Genomic DNA, 21,373 nt, shown 5'->3' with positions numbered 1-21,373 from the left:
ACCTGTCAAGTTATTTCTATTATCTATCATATTACTACAGTACACTCAATCTTCAATCTTATAAATTGAAAAATTCTTTCTATAAATTGTTAAAACAAATCTAAGACTAGTGTTCATACAGTGTTCAAATGAAATAGCTCAACTTGGAAAATGTGACGGATACCCGTGTCAGTGGACACGCTGCCGGGATGAGGTATTGATTTTGTTGTCCGACGCTGGGCCTTCGAAGGAAACGCAATATGAAGTCCATTTGAAAATAAATAGAGCATTTGTGTCAGCTACACCTATTTGTTTTAGCTGCGTGGCCATCATACATCATCCTCAGTCACAAGTCATCAAAGTCAAAGCCCTTAATCCAGTTTTTCAGTCAGACAGATGGTTGGAAATGATCTTGGAAAAAATGGCCTATTCGTTATGAAAGGGGGCATTCTGTCAGAAATGAGTCACTTTCTGACTTCACCGCTTTTGATTTGAACATTTTTTTTTCCTACATGTAAACCTTTAGGAGAGAGTGCTAGAACATAGTTTGATTAACCAGAATGGCCAACCAACCATTCAGGAGACAGGGTCCCTCGATGGTGACCCATACTGGACGACCGCCCCTCTTACACACAGAAAACAGACACAGATATCTTCTTTAAAAATAAACATATCAGTATGTTTTTCTGACCATCGGAAACCTAACAAACAAGGTTATCCACAAATTAAGCTCAGCGTAAAATCTTTCAGGAAGACTTCTATGCTTCACATTTCTCTCTCCCAACCGAATCAGCTGAATGTGGCCGTTTACTCTTTCAGTTAAACCAACCAGACTTGCACAATCTCTATGAGCTATCGCGTTGTTGCATTCAAACTTTATATCTGTTCTACTCTCTACTGCTGTCAGTTGTCATTTCAGGCAAAATTGATGCGACCCTCCTCCAGTTCTCATCATTCCCAGCACCCAGGGTTCCTCCATCAGAAGCCTGAAGCATGTTCATTAAACTTATTTCACTCTTAAATGAAGTCTCTCCTGATTAAATTGTGTTTATATGTTATAGGGTAGACACTTCTTTACATCTCTTAAAGTTTTCATGTTGTACCTGCTATCAGTTGAGCAACAGCAGAGTATATGGTATGTACTAGGTCAGTCTAATGTTACCTATGATTTTCTATTTCACCTCAAATATTGCATTCATTTTTTTCCCATTTGTTTATTATCACATAACTGAAAAACTAAACATTAAAAATGAAATTACATAAAAAGGAAGCCCATGTCAGCAAAAATGTGTCTTTGTCTTTACAGTACAGATGGTCGTCCAATATGGGTCAACTTTGAGGGCTTCTGTCTCCTGAATGGCTGGTCATTCTGGTTAATCAAACTATGTTCTAACACTCTCTCACACTACTAACATGTAGGGAAAATACATTCAAACTGAAAGGAGTGAGGTCAGAAAGTGATTGACGGAAAGTCCAAAGGTCAACTCAAGGCCTGACTTTTTCCTATTTGACTATAATTGCCATGTTAAAATCAGACCAAGCCCAGATTAACCCTGCTACATCTGTACCAACCACAATGTTAGCAATGGTCATGAATGAGCTGCAGTTGTGTGTTCAACACTGTATCATGTACATGTGTGTTGTGAACTCATTATAGTTTCAGGACTGTGTATAATGACAACTAACTCATCTAAATAACCACAACTCACCATTATGGAATTTATATTGCAATGTGAATTCATATAGAGTGATATAGGTAGCTTCTGCAACAAAAATACATTACAACCCTCCCTCCCCAGTTTCACCTATTTTGGATGGTATGATTTGACTTTTACAGTAATGTCAGAAAGCTGTGCCTTGCAAAAGACAGTAATGAAACTAATATGATACCAAAACTACAGGGACATACATACTTATTTCAATTATCTTTGTGAAGCATTAGAGGCATAGCTTCATTTATGTAAAATCAGGAAGACCAGAGAAATTAGAAATGCAGCTGACCTGAACACAAGACACTCCTGGCTGAGGTTGCTATGACAATATATGAACAATACATGAACAATGGTGCACAAAGAGTATCAGACAACAGCGTTATCTTACAGCCAGTATGTTTCAGCCAGAGATGGACTTTTAACAACCGGAACCACTCAATTTAACCAAACGTTTGAAACGAAACAGCTCATTGTCATGCCGTGATATATGGCAACAGCACAGACAGGGAGGCCTTATTAACAGATGCCAACAAGCGGTTCAAACTACCAAAGTATGTCCACCAAAAAGCCAATCAAATAAATAAAGAAATACAGTGCCACTGTCAGCTCACAATTCATTTAGAAAACTCACCTGTTGCCGAGCTTCATTGACTTCCAACAATGGAGCCGCTGCTTGTCCAGTTTGTTTTGTTTCCGGGTGTTCGCCGATAATACCGATTGGACACAAACCCTTTTTCTTCCTCATTTGGAAACAAGTTCTTCTAAAAACCGCACAATTGCATATCAAAGGGTAAAGAAATCATTTAAAAATTAGACTTGACGTAGCAGGAAACACACAGGTGTAACGAATATCATTAACGATGGATCTGTTACAAGTGTACCGGTAAGCAACGCCGGTGAGCCAGCATGCAATCTGGTCCCCTTGACCGGATACATAAACCTAATGCTTTTAGTTGTTATTATTATTTTACATGCCATTCATTTAACTGTTTCTAATCAATTAAATCAATTATTTTTTTTACAGAATGGTCAAAATTCTCAAACTGTCCACACTGCTAGAAATAATATAATAATTTTGAGTAAGAACCTCTTAATTTAATTTTAATTTAATTTATTTATTTGTTTTGCCTAAAAGTGGTTACATTTAAATATACTGACTCTCACAAACACCTCCTCAGATTGTTAAAATCAAAGACTTCATTGTCCTCAATGGTATGGCCCTGAATTAAGCTATGAATTATTGATATTAATTACATGTGTTTTTCCTTTAGTGAGGTGTCAAAAGGTCTGCAGTGAAAATGATGAAAATTCTCGTAAAAACGACATGAGAGCGATTAATAGTAATTGATGCCATTTGAAACTTGTATAAGACCACCAACACACTAATTTAGGTACAAATTTACAATCTTGAGTCCCCTGTTTGTTTAATGTGATGCTGTGTTTGAAGCAGATGAGTGTGTCCTTTTGAGAATTTACCTTAATAGTAACTCAGTGACTCTACAGTCTTGAGTTTGATCATCACTGATGCCCTGCAGTCCCACTGGACCCCAGTACTTGTGCTTTTATTTACTGGGCTGAAGGCAGAGGTATCTTTCTCTGAGAAAGAAGCTCCATTCTCTGTCAGAGCTAAATCAATATCCCATTATAGTGTTTCAGAGGGAATGGCTTAGAGGAAAAGAAAGAGAAATAACCTCATATATTATGGCAACGCCAATCCATGTGTGTTGTCTTTCTGCCTCTCTATTCGGAGGTGAGGTTAGGGTGAAATAGTTGGAAATGAGAACTGTTGAATTTAGAGAATATGGTAGTCCCAAACAACAAAGAGAAAATAAACTGTTGATGACTGAAAAGAACTCCCTTGAATATCCGACAGTGTGCTGTTTGAAAAAAAAAAATCTGCTTGATATGAGACACAGAGAGAGAGAGAGAGAGAGAGAGAGAGAGAGAGAGAGAGAGAGAAGAAGAAGAGGAGACTATAGAGGGCGATGAAGGAAAAATCCATGCAACACATCTCAATGTTTTTATGGGCGTTTTTTTTAATTGAAACCAGCTTCACTGATAACAAACATGCAATATCACTGTACAAGCCAACACCACAGATAAGTGTTCTTACTCATTCAAGTCTTGACACATTGTCAAGGATTAGCCAGCAGCACTCACACACACACACACACACTTTCAGATGTTGTACAGAGATAAACACGCTCTACTGCTTTTGCTCTTTGACACACACACACACACACACACACACACACACACACACACACACACACAGACTCACAAACAAACACACGCTCACATCCACATATTTACATATCACAGTGAACGATGGGTAAAAACGATGCTGGGAGGAGGATTACACTGTTCTCCCGGTCCGACTAGAGATGAGAATGGCAGCACAGTTTCGGTGATAGCGAGTAGTGTGTCTAACTGAGGTGGGATAAGGAGTGAGATGATGACAGTGAGGATGTGAGTAGAAAACGAGACCTTTTATCAGCATCCTAAAATCTGTGCAGGCGTTTTGGATGGACGCCTCTTAGCATTTAGAGAAACATGATGAGACTCCTATATAAAAGAAAAAAACAGGTCTGCGTAGAGTAAATCTTTTTTCGTCAAATCCACTCCATCTGTGCTACATTTAAATGCATGGTGTAATTACAGTATCATAAATACAGGGCTTCATGATTTCATAAATAGGTTTGGGGTATTGCTTGAATGATATAACAACAGATAGCACTGTCTGTGATGCGCTTTTAAAAATGTAAATCAAAACCCTCCAAAAACAACAACAAAATAAACCAAAAAAAGGCCACACTACCAAAAAAATAAACCTTCAATTCCAATAAATAAATAAATACTTTAAAATGTCATACAAAATTCTGACATTACCCTTTTTTCCCAACATTTAATGGAAGTTCTGTCTACAAATGTAAGATAATAAATATATTTAGAATTTTTAGTAACAGTTAGGTTTAGGTGGGTTTATTTGGGATATCTCTTATATCTTTAAGCAAAAACTGGATTATAAACAGTAGGAAAGATCTCTGCAGAAACTCTATTTAATACTGCTCATATCACAATGGTTACCACACGATAAAATACTGCAAATTATCAAAACTGTACAGAAAAACTTACAAGTTTCTCTAAAATACATTTTCACTGTTAGTGTGTGAGAAGAGAAAAACAAGAGAGCTCGTCTCTGTTTGAGCAGCTGAGCAGCAGCAGCCTGTCCTTCAGATGGACTGACGACACAGCAGCCGTACAACAGTCATTAGTCAAAGACCCCTCTGTGCGCGCAGCTGATTGTTCTGCCCTCTGCTGCTCTGGTCTGGAGCAGAGCGCCGGACCCCAAGGTCCCTCCACCACGTCAGCAGCTCGCCACACCCCTCCGAAGCACTCGCTGATGGCTACTACAACTCTACATGGAGCTGAGGACTCGCAGTCTAGGAAGAGAGAAGACAGCAGCAGGGCGAGCCAGCCCACACGTTTCGACAGGACGTCTAGTGAGTTCCTCTGGCACAGTGCACTCTTCTACTTCAGTTCATAGTTTTAAATTGGTAGACAATTTTTTTCTTCTTTTCTCTGTCATGTGTTTTTTTTTTTTATGTAATTTCTTAGATATTCCTCTAGCTAATCTACTTCACGGTTACAGGTGTGAGTGTTAGTGGCGCGCCACCAAGCGGTAGGGTGTTTATGTGTGTGTTTTTAGTCTAGAGGAGGGCAGGTTTTGGCCCAACAGGTCAGCGGTGGCGATAGTGTCTCATGAGGGGCACGATGCAGGAAGGGGGTCCAGACATCTTGAGGAAGGGATGCTGGAGGAGTTCCTGGGCCGTGGCTCTCTGCGAGGGCTCCCTCACCAGCATCAGGTCTAGGAAGGACCGCAGCACCGAGGACACCTGAAAACGTAAAGAAATGCTTTGATTCCAGTACGTTATTTGATCTATGATTATTGATTGTAGAGGGACGATTCCTACTAACACACACATATATGCAAAGAAAGAAATTAGATAAGGAACTTGTGTTTAAGTGTTACATTAGCTGGATCTGAGTGAAACGTTGCCAACTAAACAACATAGAATTAAGAATATGGCACGCACATTTTGTGCCATGCTAGCAACATTATCAGCCTCAGCTTTACTTTGTGTTTTGTGCTAATTACCAAATGTATACATGGTAACATGCCAAACAAATAAGGGAATGATTGTACCTGCTAATCATCAGCATGATAGCATGCTGACATTAGCATTTAGCTCAAAGCTGTGCCTAAGTACAGCCTCTCAGAGCTGCTAGCGTGGCTGTAAACTCTTTGTCTGGTTTAAAGATACCCTGCCAGCCAGCGTACTAATCAGAGTGACAAAGATTTAATGACACTGTGTAAGTGTAATGATGTAAGTTCTTGTTCACTGGTAAAGAGGCAAAGGGTTGTACATAAAAACCCTTAATGCACAAGAAAACTAGTAGTGCTTCTGAAAGAAACAATCACTGAGATTTGAGTTCTGTTTGTGGCCTGACCTTCTACAGTAGGTCAGGTCACAAATCACTAAATACTTCCTTCAGATGTGGTTAGCTCAGTGTTTCATATAGCAGAAATTAGTTAGTGTCTGTACACATGTTTATGTTCATCATCAATCATACAGACTGCCTGCATGTATTATTTTGTATTTTAATGCATTCACACTTAAAAATCAATCATAGATATGGGCAAAGATTTCTTAAAAAAATTATAGATATTTTATTTTTTATGTAGCGACAGACTTTAACATCTCAAAACATGGTCATGACACAACAAGTTTTAATTTTTGGAATGATCTATTCATTAAGTCATGCATCTTCGACTTCATAATCTCCTTCCTCTATGCTTACTGTCCAAAAAAAACCTGCATTGAAGTCTTTCTTACCTTGTGCGACTCTTTTAGCCGAGGGGGCAGGTTGTCTCGTATCCTCCTCATGGCCTGCAGAGGGGGTTCGTTGAAGTAAGGGGGCTCTCCGTCCACCATCTCGATCACCATGATGCCTAAAGACCAGATATCCACCTGGATAGACACAAAAACATTCATTCTGTGCACTGGAACGGAAGTCGGCACAGTAAAACATAATAATTTACAATCATACATTAAACTGGGAAGTCTCTTTGGCTCAATGTTAATCCATGTGTGTGTGTTTGTGTGTCGTCCTCACCTCAGTCCCATAAGGTAGTCTAGAGATGACCTCTGGTGCCATCCAGTAGGGTGTGCCCACGAGGGACTTCCTCTTGGGCACCTCTTTGGAAACTTGGGCACAAAAGCCAAAGTCTGACAGCTTGATCTGCAAACACACACATGCTGCCTTCAGGTTCCACTCTCTATCGTGTAGGTGTGTGGACATACAGTTGAGATTGTATTAGTTCAGAACCTCTGTGTTTGATGTCAAGAAGTGCACTGACCCATTGTGATGAAGAGCTTTCATAGAAGACACTAATCTCCCGTATTAGTGTTTAATTAGCCTCCAATTAATCATGTCTTATCAGCTCGTTAGGAGGCATTAGGCAGGATTTAATTACTGGGGCACGAGTGGTAATTGATGATGAGTTTCTGGCACTGGCTCTTGACAAGTGGCACCCATGGAGAAGGTCAGTGTGTGTGTGTGTGTGTGTGTGTGTGTGTGTGTGTGTGTGTGTGTGTGTGTGTGTGTGTGTGTTAGTTATACTGAAATCACCAATGACAGGAACAAGGGTAGTAGCATTGGTTATTAATATCTGGGGTATTAGTAAGATTCCTGTTTAAATGGGGATCTCTGGGTTAAATAACATCCCAAAGGGAGGAATGTGAATGAAAAATCTGAAGACATATAGAAACACACACACTCATAATATGCACTTACCCTGCCATCGCTGGTCAGGAGAATGGAGTCACTCTTAATGTCACGGTGGATGACGCCCTGTGTGTGCAGGTAGGACAGAGCCCTTAGCACCGACAAACACACTGTAGCAATCTGCTCCTCGTTCATCCTGTGAGAGACACACACACACACACACACACACACACACACACGTGTCAGCAATGACTATGAAAGTAAAAGAGCATGTAGTAGCATATTTGATATGTTGAAATGTAATAAGAACAAAACACTTTCTTAAAAAGATGTATTTATAAAACTGCAGTCCTTGTATAAATGTTTGTCCTGTTATTTTCCCCCAATTTCCACCAACTGCGGAACGGCTGCAGATCCACTCCGGAACGTCGGCGGAGTCAATAGGTTTCCATTAAAGTCAATGTGTGTATTTTCACTGACTGCGGAACGGCTGCGTTCCGACTCCGTCCCAGCTCCAGCGATCCGCAGCCCTCCGGAGCAGATACGCAGAGCTTCTATTTTTGACGGATGCCAGAGAGCTCCGCAGCAATTCAGCACAGGGGAGATAGTGCGGGTCAGGAAGTCGAGCACAGAAGCAAAATAAAACATCCGGTTCATTTTCAAAATAAAATACACCGTGCTCACGGCGGATCATATTTCCCTGCACTACACCTTGAAAACGTCATAATGGGCGGAGACAGGCCTGAAGTCGGAATGGAAACAAACTGTTGTTGGTTTTGTGGTTCTGTTTATAGAAACTACATCCTGTTATATCACGCAATCATACATGAATTCGCAAGATCTCGTAGGTCCTAGTGACTTCAGCTGTGAGTCGGGGCCGCAGCCGTTCCGCAACAAATCCGGACCTGGTGGGTATTGAAGGACGGCGGAGCACGGAGCTGACACTCAGTGGAGCCGATCCGCAGCTGTTCCGCAGTTAGTGGAAGTCCGCCGTTAGTTAACACAACGTGCAATATGCAACACTGAATCTGCCCAGAAATACACAAAACAATCTGGGAGAGGAAATTAAATGGACAAATCAGATTGGATGCTTTATAACTTTCAATGATTTTCAGGTGTTCTAAAAACCTACAAACTGAAAATTTGAGAAGCATTTAGGGACTGTTGGAAAACTATAGGGTGAGACGGGGAGTTATAAAAGGGGCAGGGAATTGTAATTCAGGATAGTATGAGTTCTTTGGAAGTGCAGTGGAGTTTTTTTGTAGTTTTTTTAATGTTTTTAATGTTTTTGTCTGTACTCTGTTCTTTCTCTGTGGTACATTGGGGGAAGGGGAAGTGGTAAGTGGCTTTTAAGAAAGGAAGGCTATATTTAGTTTTTTTTTAAGTAAAAAAATAATCAAATGTCTTACATCAATTGTATTAAATCAATTTGTACACCAATTTCTAAAGAAACTACAGCAAAAAGACCATATAGCCAATAGCTAAAGAAGATATATTTTAATATTTTAAGTAATAACACATTTTTTGGGTGGTAGACATTACTACCGTTTCAGACTTTGCTGTCATGCTTTAAAGAAATTACAATTCAACACAACTAAGATGGAGCAGACATCCGGTTTGAAAATACCCCTCTGTAGCCTGCAGCGGCTAGAGCTGTGATGTGCAGAGCAGGCAGGAGGGTCCCATATGGAGAGACAGGGCGATGCAGTGCGTCTGACTGAGCTCACACAGAAACTCACAGCTCCACTGAACATTAACATCTAGACCCAGCTGGCCAGGCCATGCCATGTGTTTATGAGTGTGTGTGCTCTAAACTGCCATCACATACATGTACAGAAATAGAGACACGCTCATTTGCAAGCATAGACCAAGGAAACATACATATTTGTAGTACATGTTCATGCATATAGAATACACACACACACGCCTCTCTCTTCATCTCATTGCTCAGTCTAAAAGATCCCACTGTTAAAGTAGTCACTTCAGAAAGTCACTTATAAACTTGCATTATGAGACCCCCAGGCCCCCGCCACACATACACACACACACACACACACACACACACACACAGCAGATTGTAGCAGATTTTTTGTCACACATGTATGCATTTACAATCACAAGAGATAAATGAGCCTTCTACTAATGGAAAAACAACTGGCTAACTCACAATGGAATGGATATGTGTACGCAAAAATAATTTACCTCTTACTGTCCCCCCTCTCTTACCCCACTCCCTCCACCCGTCACACAAACACACACAAAATGAACACAAACAAAAAACACATCACTGAAATAGAAAATTGTTTCAGTGAAAAACAGTTTTAATGAGCCTGACAAGGTTGTCAAGGAGAGGTGAATTACCCACGCACCTATGCACACACAAACGTACAGGCATCCATCCGTCCACACACACACACACACATATATGCTTTTGCACTTATATTGGAAAAAATATTGTGAAGTACAGCTTATCAACAAACTCTAAAGTATAATTTAGTAGTTCTGGAAGAAGCCCATTCTGCCACTGCTGACTCACTTGTGTATGTGTGGTAGATGTGTGTGTGTGCGTGTGTGTGTGTGTGTGTGTGTGTGTGTGTGTGTGTGTGTGTGTGTGTGTGTGTGTGTGTGTGTGTGTGTGTGTTCATGTGTCTCGTGTGTGAGTTTGCTGCCAACAACCCAGCGAGCTGATGAGGCTTGCATGTCGCAAGGCAGGCAGCAGTTGTTTCTACAACAAAAGGCTTAACAGAAATAGCACAAAGCATTCACCTGGACAAATACAGCTGTAATTACCAAGACCTATTCATTATATATTATCATCTTGGATATATACAATGATAATTAAATCAAGTAACTTCCTTACTAACTTACTAATTTTTCCTCTTTCTTTGTGTCTTTGTTCAGACTGGTTATATTTGCAAGAATATCAATTAGAATATTAAAATAATACACAAAAAACGTACACATTTACTTCTACTTAGAATTCAACAAACTGAAACAGGGAAAAGGGGAGAATTAAAGAGAGAACAAGTGTGCCAAATATTATCGTCTTTACTGAGATTTCCATTAGTACTTTTAAAAGCACTTCTGTTTACTTAAACTCTCTTACACACACTGAACACACAAACGGGCAAACATCTGTGTGGGAGAAGAAAATACTTCCCGGTAGCAGCGGTGCTCAGCCTCACCAAAGCGTGTTATTAGCATCCGACACCGCAACACTAATGCAGACACTCCACGCAAATGACTGTAATTAAACACCAAGCACAAAGTAAGCTTAAAACAATGAGGTGGCAGCTCAGAAACACGACAACAACAGAGAAGCAATTAGGAAAAGTTGGAGAACAATAATCCTAAAACTATCAAACGCACTACTTTTACAACCCATCTGCTTGTTTCTCATGGTTGTCTTGTGAAATCATTCATCTTTGTCAAGTTTCTGATGTGTGGAGCAAATTAAATGACCTTTGGACCTTTTTTAACAACACAGCTTTGCTTGCTAGTTACCAGTTAAACCAATTTGATGTCACCAATATCACCAGAACATCACATGAATTTGGTCATTCAGAAATTTCAAATAAAAAAATTAAATGAGAGTGGTTTTGATCTTCCCATCTACGGTACATCTCAGGAACAAAGCAAATACGCATATTTTTCATATTTTTCTTACTCTGGCATCCATCCACTGATTGACAAGCGTTTTTAGGATCTTACAATATGTGCCAATGCACCATGTCATCCTCAGATTCAGTATAGTACTATAGTCTTTTAGAGTAGGTTTGTTTCTACTAGAGAAGATGAAGTAAACTAAATCATTATCCTTATTGAGAAGATATTTTGATTGGTTCTGAATTGTTTCAGGGTGCTAGGAACCCGGTATACCTGCTTGCAGGTCTGGTCCTTGTCTTATAACTCTTTCACTTCTGTATTGTTACTCTGTTTTTCACTATTGTATTTCTATATTCAAGAGAGGTTACCTGGTGTGAGTCACAATGTCAGTGAGTGCCCCGCCCTCGAGAAACTCCATGACAACCCACAGCTCGTCTCCCACCAGGTAGCTGTTGTACATGTCAACTACGTTCTCGTGATGGTAGTCCCTCATGATCACCACCTAAAACACAGACACAGAGAGACAGACAGACAGACAGACGGAAATTACTTTGATTATATATTTACTTATTACATTTCTTTAGACATGATATGTTTTTATTGGAATGGTTCATGATACAGAGCTATCACAAACCTCGGCATATACAGTATATATTCTGTTAAAACATACTACATACTACAACATACTACTATATATATATATATATGTATATATATATATATTCCGTTAAAACATACTAGTCATGTAATTTCAATTATCTATTAATTGAAGTTCCCTTTGTCTAATGTGAACATGTTCTGAAGGCTTAACTATAAAAGGATTACTTTCAGAAATTAATGGGATTACACAAAGCAAATTAGTTTCCAACTGAACACCCACTGCTTCACATCTGCGTTCACTGTACACATGTGCTAGCATACATACATGCATTCTCTCTCTCTCTCTCTCTCTCTCTCTCTCTCTCTCTCACAAACACACAGAATAGAATCAGTGCAATACTGCTTTACTGCTTGATAAAATAAAACACATTTGTTTCTGCTAAACAAGTAATTATTACCTTTGTCTGCAAATATCATTTATTTCAAGTGCAAATGATACAGAGCTATGAATAAATTCCTTGAAGCAAATTAATGCAATTACAGATGTAAAATGTGTTACCGTTTTGATTGCCATGGATATATGGAAATAGAGCAAGATACTGTTTTGCTGTGGGATGGTGGGATTTATATTTATCTACAGTATTCGGCACAAAATGAGTCATGTTTAATGATGCTATTTAAAGCAGTTTTGTCTCTGCTGCTGCTTGTTTGAGCTATCAGCTATCAGCAAAACGTTAGCTCTGATCTCACATGTGGATGGTGGGTGTCATGCTCTTTATTTGTGTCGGGCAAACTGACCTACAGTAGCAGTATAACATCCAACATCAAGCCTCTAAATAAATAAATAAATAAATACTAATTCTCACATGCAAAACATACAAAACCAGACCTGCAGTAACTGTGTTGTTGTATAAACTAATAACACCCCGGGATGATAGTCAGTGTTAAAATGTGCTGCTTTAGGTGTGAGCATGCTTGAGATACGTGTACTGCAGTTACGCCCCATCTCTGTCAGACTTTCACACCTCATTAAAGAGCAGCTCTCTCCTCTGCTGTTTCCTGAGGTCCATTTTCTTCACAGCCACCTGCTTGCCGCTGTGTTTCTCGCTGGCGATGCACACGATGCCTGTGGAGCCCTCGCCGATTTTGATAAAGCTGTCCAGGTATTCCCGAGGGTCGCCTGTAGGCAAACACAAACATAGCTCAATTTTGATGCAAAAAACCCACAAATCTTTATGTAAGGCATTTCAGTGTCCCTTTGTATTGTCCATTTCTCACCTGGGTTGACCACCAATTGAAGTGCAGCTCTGAATTGCTCATGAGAGACTCTGGAAGGTTGAGTGTCAGAGCTGGAGCCCCAGGAAGGAGGCGGGTAGGCCCCCGGGGGGATGTAGGGTGATGAAGGCTGTGAGTAGGCCCCCTGTGTTTAAAACACACACAGACGTACAGAGTGACGGAGAAAAAGAAAGAGGCTATAAAATAGTATTGATATTTTCCTACATGAATTATAGTTGGGAAAATGTCCCCTGTTTTTTTAAAGGGACTTTTGAGCGGACGATGGAATTTATTTTGACTGATCTTGGTCTAGTTTCTAACGTTTTATCAGGTTTTATCAGGAGAAAACCAGTTTTAATATGGAGTAATCCCATTCAAATTACATTAAAATGATTATAAGTGTATCAGCCTTAAAAAGCCTGATAGGAGTGTCTCTCAAATGTTTGATTTATTATATATATAAAATATATAAGTGAACATAATGAACATCCTGTACCTGAGGGGTGTACGGTGGGCTGGGCTGGGAGGGGGGATGGTGGTAGGGTGAAGGTTTGTAATGGTGAAAGACAGGAGGGTAGGGCAGGTGTGCCGGCAGGTGTGCCGGCGGGTAGCCAGGCGGCTTGATGTGGCTCTGAGGTTGCTTAAGAGGCCCTCGGGGATAGGTGTCACCACCGGTAACCTGAGGACTGCCGTCCCGTGCAGGACGCTCGTAGTCACCCTAGAAGAGAGAGCACAAGGACAAGGTTATTTGATTGGTGTTTGATTCACCAATTTCAGAAGAAGAAGAATGTAAACTTTATTAGATATATTATATAGATTATATTTTTATTCACTGTCAATGTTTTTTTCACATATGTTGTAGTATGTTTTTTTTCACTGTGGACCTATACAGTACACATGCTATATTATATTATATATTATATTAGGGAGGGGGCCGCCTCACAGGATGAGCGGCCCGAGCAGTTGAGGGTTTGGCAGTACCGAGGAGGCTGCCATACTTGGTCCGTGCAGGGACTTGAACCGGCGACCCTGCGGTCAGTCTCGACTGACTGAGTTACTGCCACCCCCAAGAAACAACACTGTCCACTTACACAGGCTCTGAACTTGTGTATACTGTATGCATTGGCATGTAAATGCGTGGCCACACACACACACACACACACACACACACACACACACTGTCCACAGTAAAATACCAGCTCTACTTCCAGGGATGTCTGCAGGTACATTAGCTCTTGACAGACCTAATAGAGGACATTTAGTCCACAGGACAGGGATCATATTTTATCATTAGCACCCCACAATGCTCCTCAACTACTCCATTCATCAACCAGGAGCCCAGGGAGCATCCGGATCTGGGACACACCTCTTCCTTAAAGTGGCTATTTGTAACTTTCAGTTTGTGTTGATTCTAGCGGCCGCTTTGGACAAAAGCGGTAGTGTTGTGAAAGTCTTTTCTTTACGGTGCTTTATTGCTCACTGTAGATTACTGTAAGAGTTAGCGTTACCGCTAACCATATAGTTGCGATGAATGTTTTGCTCGGACAGAAAATCATTCATTTACAATAAGAGAATAAGTTACAGATGCATCGTTGCATTTCAAGTGTTGTATACGGTAACTTAGCCTACTTTGGATGTATCGTGAGCTAAACCAGGTAACGGTGTCACTGTGTCATGAACCAAAGCATTAAGAGTTTGTTGTAGCAACCAACGTAGTAATAACTTAGATTAATATAGCGCATTTCATGAAACCCAAAGACGCTTTACACAAGTACAAGGGGACAAGGGAAAAGAAAATAGTAGGCCAACACAAACAGGAATAAAAACCGGGCGCTACATGGAAGGGAGACGTAATTTAATGTAGGCTACTGACTACAACCACATCGCGCATTGTTAAGTTATTTTATGAATGAAATAGACATATTACACACCCAAGGGCCAATTCGGGGTCGGTTTTGAATCATTTATAATCCCATGATTGTCTCCATCTGTTAAAAGCCTGACCGAGATTGACTCAGGTTTCGCCCATTGTCGGTCTTTACCTTTTAGCTTTTAGTTCATTTAATTTCCTTTTATTCTGTGATGGTCCTGCCCCAGTATCAGCCATAACTACAACAGATAACTTCTAAAATAAAAGTAAAATAAAATTAGGCCTATATAAAGAAATTTCCTGCCTTACCCTTTACCTTGCTGCACAGGCTTTTCCAGTGTTACTAAGAAATCTGTGACCCAGCAGAATGTGTGACTGTAGCGCCATCTACCTGCCATGAATCATTTTGTGACTTTGCGGGAAAAATCGGACCCGGGCAAAGGCATTAATAAAAACTATAGAAAACTAGCGTTCTTTTCACTGTTAGAGACTCCTTTAAAGCAGTGCTGGAGCATGAAGAACACTTGTACACACACACACACACACACACACACACACACACACACACACACACACACACACACACACACACACACACACACACAGAAAATACAGAGCTTAACTCCGAGAGAACTATTAAAAGCTCAGTTGTATGACTCAGCTGAACTGGTCTGACTCATAATAGGCCTGACCTACACACTCAAACCTTATTATATCTATGTACTATGTCATACTATGTCAGTTTATAGCTAATAAAAAGAGTAAATAGTGGGAAATGTTGGTGGTATTCAATCATTATTGGCATGTCTAATGTGTAATGTAGAGTATTATGGATTGCCAGAGAAAAGTCATGTAAAAAATATCAATTTGGCTTGGTTGAAGTGATGAAATCAATTTGGCATGTTCAGCTGCTAAACAGTCAGTCACATTAACGCTAGCAGAGGAATGAAAGGGCTTCAACATGCATATAGAGAAAGTATGTTACCGTGTTTAAATGTAACTTCCAACGACAAAAAAGATGATAGTGTAATTGCTAAATAGCAATAGTGCAGGGTGGACTATTCAGAATAAACAGACAGAGGTGGATCAAGCTGCCTCCACCCTGCAGAGATTAAATTAAATTACCTTTACCACACCTCCCAAAAATGTTCTTCAACCAGCATGACTGAGAGGATAATTAAAAAAAACTCCTTCTCTTTTATTTGTTTCTTTCTCTGTGCCTATCACTCTTCCTCTTTACACTTACACAGACACACACACACACACACACACACACACACACACACACACACACACACACACACACACACACACACAGGGCAGGAGGAGTAGTCCTGATGTGTTGGGATGGTGTATAATTACATGGTGTGAACTCTTTTAATCAATCACTCTCAGGCAGGTGTTGAGGGGGAGGGGGGTGCTGCTGCTGGGACGGCCCAGTCTCACGCCCCCCTATCGTTGGCCGGCACCGCTGGCTGGCTGTCAGCCAGAGGTCTCCTGATCCATGTTGGTTAAACGCGCATTAATCTGAGTTTGGCAGGGTAATCAACAACCTAACTCAACTGTGAAATTGAATTCCGCGGTGGAACATCGTTTGGCCAGTTTTATGCTAAGGCTGCAGAAAGGGAAAGTGCTGCAACATCAATTTGTCACCGAGAGCTGCTGCACTGAGCTCGTGCTCGCCACAAAACACAGAGAGAGTGGGACGAAAGAGAGAGGAAGGAAGACAGAGAGAGAGAGAGAGAGTGTGTGTGTGTGTGTGTGTGTGTGTGTGTGTGTGTGTGTGTATGTGTGCACGTGCATGCATGCGCGTGCGTGTGTGTGCGTGCGTCTGTGTGTCTGTGTGTGCCTGTGCCTCTGTGTGTGGCCAAGTCTCCGTGCTGTCTACTGTTACATCCCCACCGGCTCCCAACAGCAGGCAAAAAGAAGGATTTACTTCAGTGGTGTGAGTGGGCTGAATGAGGGAAAGAGAAGAAAAGGAAGAGAATGAGAGAGGAGATAGAGAGGGGCAGGTTTGTTACAAGGTCCATGAGCCGAGAAGAATAGTAATTCTTAAGCTGCCAGATGACTCCTTGTTTTTTCTTTTTATTCATACCACTGCTGCAAAATCTCCAAATGTCACCAAACAAATTAGGGTGCATTGATTCCTCAGCCCACTTTTCACTATGGCCTATATTTAATTTGATTTAGGATTTGACAAAACACTGCATAGAACATCAAATATTAACAATACACCTTATATAGTCTGATGGACTTATGTCTTTTTGCATTTTTGGGCTTTTTGGATCATTTTACAAGCTGCATCCTGTTAAATTTTTACATTCCCTTCACATACTGTACATTTCCAGGAAAGCAAATGTGCCTCCTCAAGCACAACGACTCTGAAAGTGGTAATAAGAAACAATATGTAAGAAAAATCAAGCCAATCCTGCTACCCTTGCATTCTCTGTGGCTGTTTTTCTATAAGTGGTTATTTACTGAAGCATGCAGGTTAAATGGTTTTTCATCAAGGCACCCTGGGATCTACATCAGCAAACGTAGCTTCCTCTCAGTTACTGGTCTCACTGTGTGTTAAGGAGGGATGGTGGAGGGATGTTGGAGAGTTGTGATAACGGTACACACACCTCTACAATGGGACTAATGGGGCACTGAATTCTTTAGAGAATGATATTAAGAATATATAAAGAAATTATATGGAGAACACCTTATAGAGTGACCAGTGTTTCTGTGACTTACCCATGCTTGCCTTGCACCATATAACCTATTCTAGTATATTTTACAGTAGCTAACACAGTTCTGCACAATAATATTATATAGTATAAAAGAAGCACCACGGGAAAATAATAATGGAAACATATGGTTACATTACACAGCCACTAATGCATGGAAGATTTGTTTGCTCTTGTCTGTTGAGTCTCTGCGTGGATGAATCTCTCGGGTATCTCTCCCATTGCTCCACTGGAGCACATCACAGGCTGCATCACACTCTCCCAGTGCCAACATATTTACTCTGCAGGTGTTTCATACACAATGGGAAGCTAAAAGCTATGAAACATGACATTAACAGCAGCAGTTGCTGGACAACAACAATCAAATCGGTACTTTTATATTTACTGTACATTATTTTCTCATGTCAATAATATTTTACTGGCTATCCGCTGAGTATAATCTAACCTAAAAATTGGCCCTTTAATCATCTTTGAGGTGTTAATCTGCGGAATTTGTTGTTAGTTTATTTTTTGGTGACATCTTTGGTTAAGAGCACCCATGATACGAGGATGTAGTGATGGTTACGATTAATATCCGTGTCTAGTTTTATTCTCTACATACACAACACAACTTCTATGCCGATGACACACAGCTGTGTAACTGTAACCATTCTAACACATTTAACTTGACCTAATGTTTGTCTATTAGATATTTAATTGCCATAGTAACAGCAAAAAAATGTTGTTCTTTTGACGCACCAAGCTAGTATCATACATTGTTGTGGTTGTAATCACAGTATATATTTTTGGGTTGCAATTTTTGCCTTCATAAAAAGAGTTCAGCACAAATCTTAAGATCTTAAGAGCTGTTACTCCAATGTAAGCCTCTCTTTGTTTGTTACAGTATTTAACATATATTTTATATTTTAGAAAAAATAATATATTTTAGAAATTATATTTTAGAATTTTGTATAATGCTCTATTTGTTCTTTGCACTTTTTCTTTGAGGTTTTTGTACTTTTAGATTTTATATAATTTGATCATAATAAAACTCAATTACTAAAAAAAAACAAAAAAACAATTACTATCTAAATGTGGCAGATTATTACACAGTTTTTGTCTACTTTGACTTCCTCTGATTTTAGTATTCTCATTTACTTTCCCACTCTCTTACTGCCATGCCATTGCCTTTCACTTCTTTCTTTGTTCTCTACATTCCTTTGTGCCTCTCTTTGTCTAGTCTAGTTCTCTTTCTGTAATTCAGAGCTTTCTGGTCGATGGTCAGCGTGAGCATTAATTGATCTGTGTGCAGAGACAGTGGCTTCTGAAGACGGGTAATTCTGTATGTGGCAGTGCCTGCCTCCTTCAGGGAAGAGAAGATTAACAGCTGACACCATCTGACAGGAAGGCCCAAATAAAAATGTATACCGTAGAGCGAGAATGAAAGAGAACTAGAAAAATAGGGGGAGAGAGAGAGAGAGAGAGAGAGAAAGAAAGAGGACTAAATATTTAAAAGAGACTGCAGATGGATGGGAGGTGGGACTAAATGTGGGGATATATTTGTGTAATTTTCTCTGAAATGTTTCTACAGGCTTGTCAGGAGTGCTGGACAGCCACTGTAGCCATTTGGTAGCTTATACAATAAGCCCTGCAGTTTAGAGTAAACACTGTCAAAGTCCCTGTCACAATTATCTTCATAGATTAACATATTTTTATAAGAAATTACTAGAATGCATAGTTTTTGTCTTTTGGTGTAAGTTACCTTGGTTAAGGTCTGTGAGTTAGTGAGACTCTCCGAGAGGCGAGGGTATGTGTAGGAGCTATATGGGTGGGCCTGTGGAGGATTCTTGAAAGCCCCGCTGGCTGCATAAGGGACATTTGGCTCCTGCAGTCCAGAGCCTGATCGAGATCTCTGTCTTATAGCTGGCGTGGGGCTGGTCTGCGTCACATAGGAACTCTTGGGTCGCTTTTCGTATTCGTCCCGAAGGCCGCCATAGCTCCACTCACTGTCTGGGTAGTTAATCTGCTCGCTGTGTAGCGAGGCACGAGATGGCGTGCCTACTGAAGTGTCCCGGTAGTCCTGGCTGGACGAGCCACCCACAGACGCCCGATAGTAGCCGCTGGAGCCCACACCACTGCCCACCGTGGAGGCCACCTCATCGGCTGAGCGTCCTTTGCTCTCCAAGTAGGTGTGGTAGTCCGGGGGAAGCTTGCCATAGTCAGATTTTTGGGGCATGGCGTCCGGGTAGAAGGGGCTGCGTATGGGGTACGAGTGACCATTCTGCTTGGTGAATCGATAGTGCCTCCCAACTGCCCAGTCCCCATCAATAGAGAAGCTTGGCTTGCTGGGATCAAGAGAGAAGTCCCTGCTGGAGGTGTCTAGGTCACAGGAGTAGCGGGAATAGTAATGATTGAATCCATTCTCCTCTGGGGCGTTGGGGTGACCACTGCCGGAGGGTTTGGAGCTGCTTCCAGCCTGGTGGGGTCCTGGTGGACTCTCTTTACGCAGGGAGTTGGAGCGTGTTACTGAGATGTTGTCAAAATCCTCCAGCAGGCCATTGATGGAAGCATCTTTGGGCGGCCGGTTCCCTCGAACAATGGTCTACGAGAAGAACAAACACAGTTACACTTAACATACAAGAGAGTCTGCTGCGTGAGAGTTTAATGAAAGTAGCCCTGATACTTTGGGTTGCAGTACATTCAATTTCAGTAAATCATTCCTGGCTGAAAGCTGAATGGGATGAATTGAAATTCCTGTTTAATCAACTTCAACTAAAAACACGTCAATTTTCAGGCTGGAATTTCAATTCATGTGTATCAGGGCTTGGTGACAAGTATGAAATTAATCATCACTTGCGATAAATGAACACCGGTATTTGTCATCTGAAAGAAGTGCAGGCATCAGTCTTCACAACCACTAGTTATTGCGAGTTGTGGTGCAGCTTGAAAATGCATGGAGATAAATGGCGGGATACCTCAGATGCTAAAAGGAAACCAGTGGAAGATTGAAGGAGCTAATTCCTGCCCCATTTCCCTCGCAACAGATTAGCTTCATTTTCAGTGGGCTGATCAGGATACATTAATAGTCGTGACATTTGGTTTAGCGCTTGTAAGTTGCATGAGCACACCAGCATGCGCTCGCACACACACACAAAGTGACAGGGAGAGAGAGACTGAACACACACATGCTCACATCTGCTTCAAAGCATAGGCAGCTTAAACATCAGGGGTGCTGCTTATCCCCTCCTACCTTGTGTTAAGCCCTTTACACGGATGTGTTGTGAGTCAGAACTGGTGCTACAGTGGGACTCGCTGAACTACAACACTCTGTGCCCATGCATGATGTGCACGCACGACACGTATGCTGTTTTTGTGGTGTGGACTGCGAGGATTACCATAGAGTGAAAATCACGAGAGACACAGTTTTTATCTACCTGTCTCTACTACTTGGACATCACAGGAAAAGCTGCATTAGAACAATGGAAACATGTTGCGTGGCTGCTGAGTGCTGAGAGGAGGCTGAGCTGTAGGGATTATTGTTTGAATAATTCTTACATAATCTATTTGAGAGCTTTTTGTGATGATCAAACAAAACTGCAAAATTTTATTTTTGTATATGTGACTGTGTTTTGGTGATGCTGTCCTTGGATTATAGCCTCTAAGTCCCTCACGTATCAAATCTATCCATGAGTTTTGTTATATTTTGCAAAATCCACCACAATCCCAGTTGTTTCACAAATCCTTGTGTGCTTTTACATCACTACTTTCCATTCTGGATTAAAATGGTGTACATCATGAAAGTGCCCATCATGCATTTAGGCATCTTGTGTATG

General features: G+C 40.9%; 1 protein-coding gene across 2 annotated transcripts in view; it reads right to left on the bottom strand.

Moving 5' to 3' along the window:
- Nucleotides 1-3,713: 3,713 nt before the first annotated feature.
- Nucleotides 3,714-21,373, bottom strand: part of pak5 (p21 protein (Cdc42/Rac)-activated kinase 5) — an 83,011-nt gene continuing 65,351 nt past the window's right edge. For both annotated transcript variants that reach the window (XM_078275163.1, XM_078275164.1), the window contains 9 exons: nucleotides 19,303-20,142; nucleotides 13,459-13,680; nucleotides 12,966-13,107; nucleotides 12,713-12,867; nucleotides 11,456-11,589; nucleotides 7,551-7,677; nucleotides 6,870-6,995; nucleotides 6,590-6,724; nucleotides 3,714-5,587 (listed from right to left, as the gene is read on the bottom strand). In XM_078275163.1, coding sequence (XP_078131289.1) covers nucleotides 5,432-5,587; nucleotides 6,590-6,724; nucleotides 6,870-6,995; nucleotides 7,551-7,677; nucleotides 11,456-11,589; nucleotides 12,713-12,867; nucleotides 12,966-13,107; nucleotides 13,459-13,680; nucleotides 19,303-20,142 — 2,037 coding nt within the window. In that variant the 3' untranslated portion in view covers nucleotides 3,714-5,431. The remainder of the gene's footprint in view (nucleotides 5,588-6,589; nucleotides 6,725-6,869; nucleotides 6,996-7,550; nucleotides 7,678-11,455; nucleotides 11,590-12,712; nucleotides 12,868-12,965; nucleotides 13,108-13,458; nucleotides 13,681-19,302; nucleotides 20,143-21,373) is intronic.

Source organism: Sander vitreus, chromosome 18, assembly GCF_031162955.1.
Source record: "Sander vitreus isolate 19-12246 chromosome 18, sanVit1, whole genome shotgun sequence".
NCBI lineage: Eukaryota > Metazoa > Chordata > Actinopteri > Perciformes > Percidae > Sander > Sander vitreus.
The sequence above is the reverse complement of the archived record's forward strand: the minus strand, read 5'-3'. Positions and strand labels throughout refer to the sequence as shown.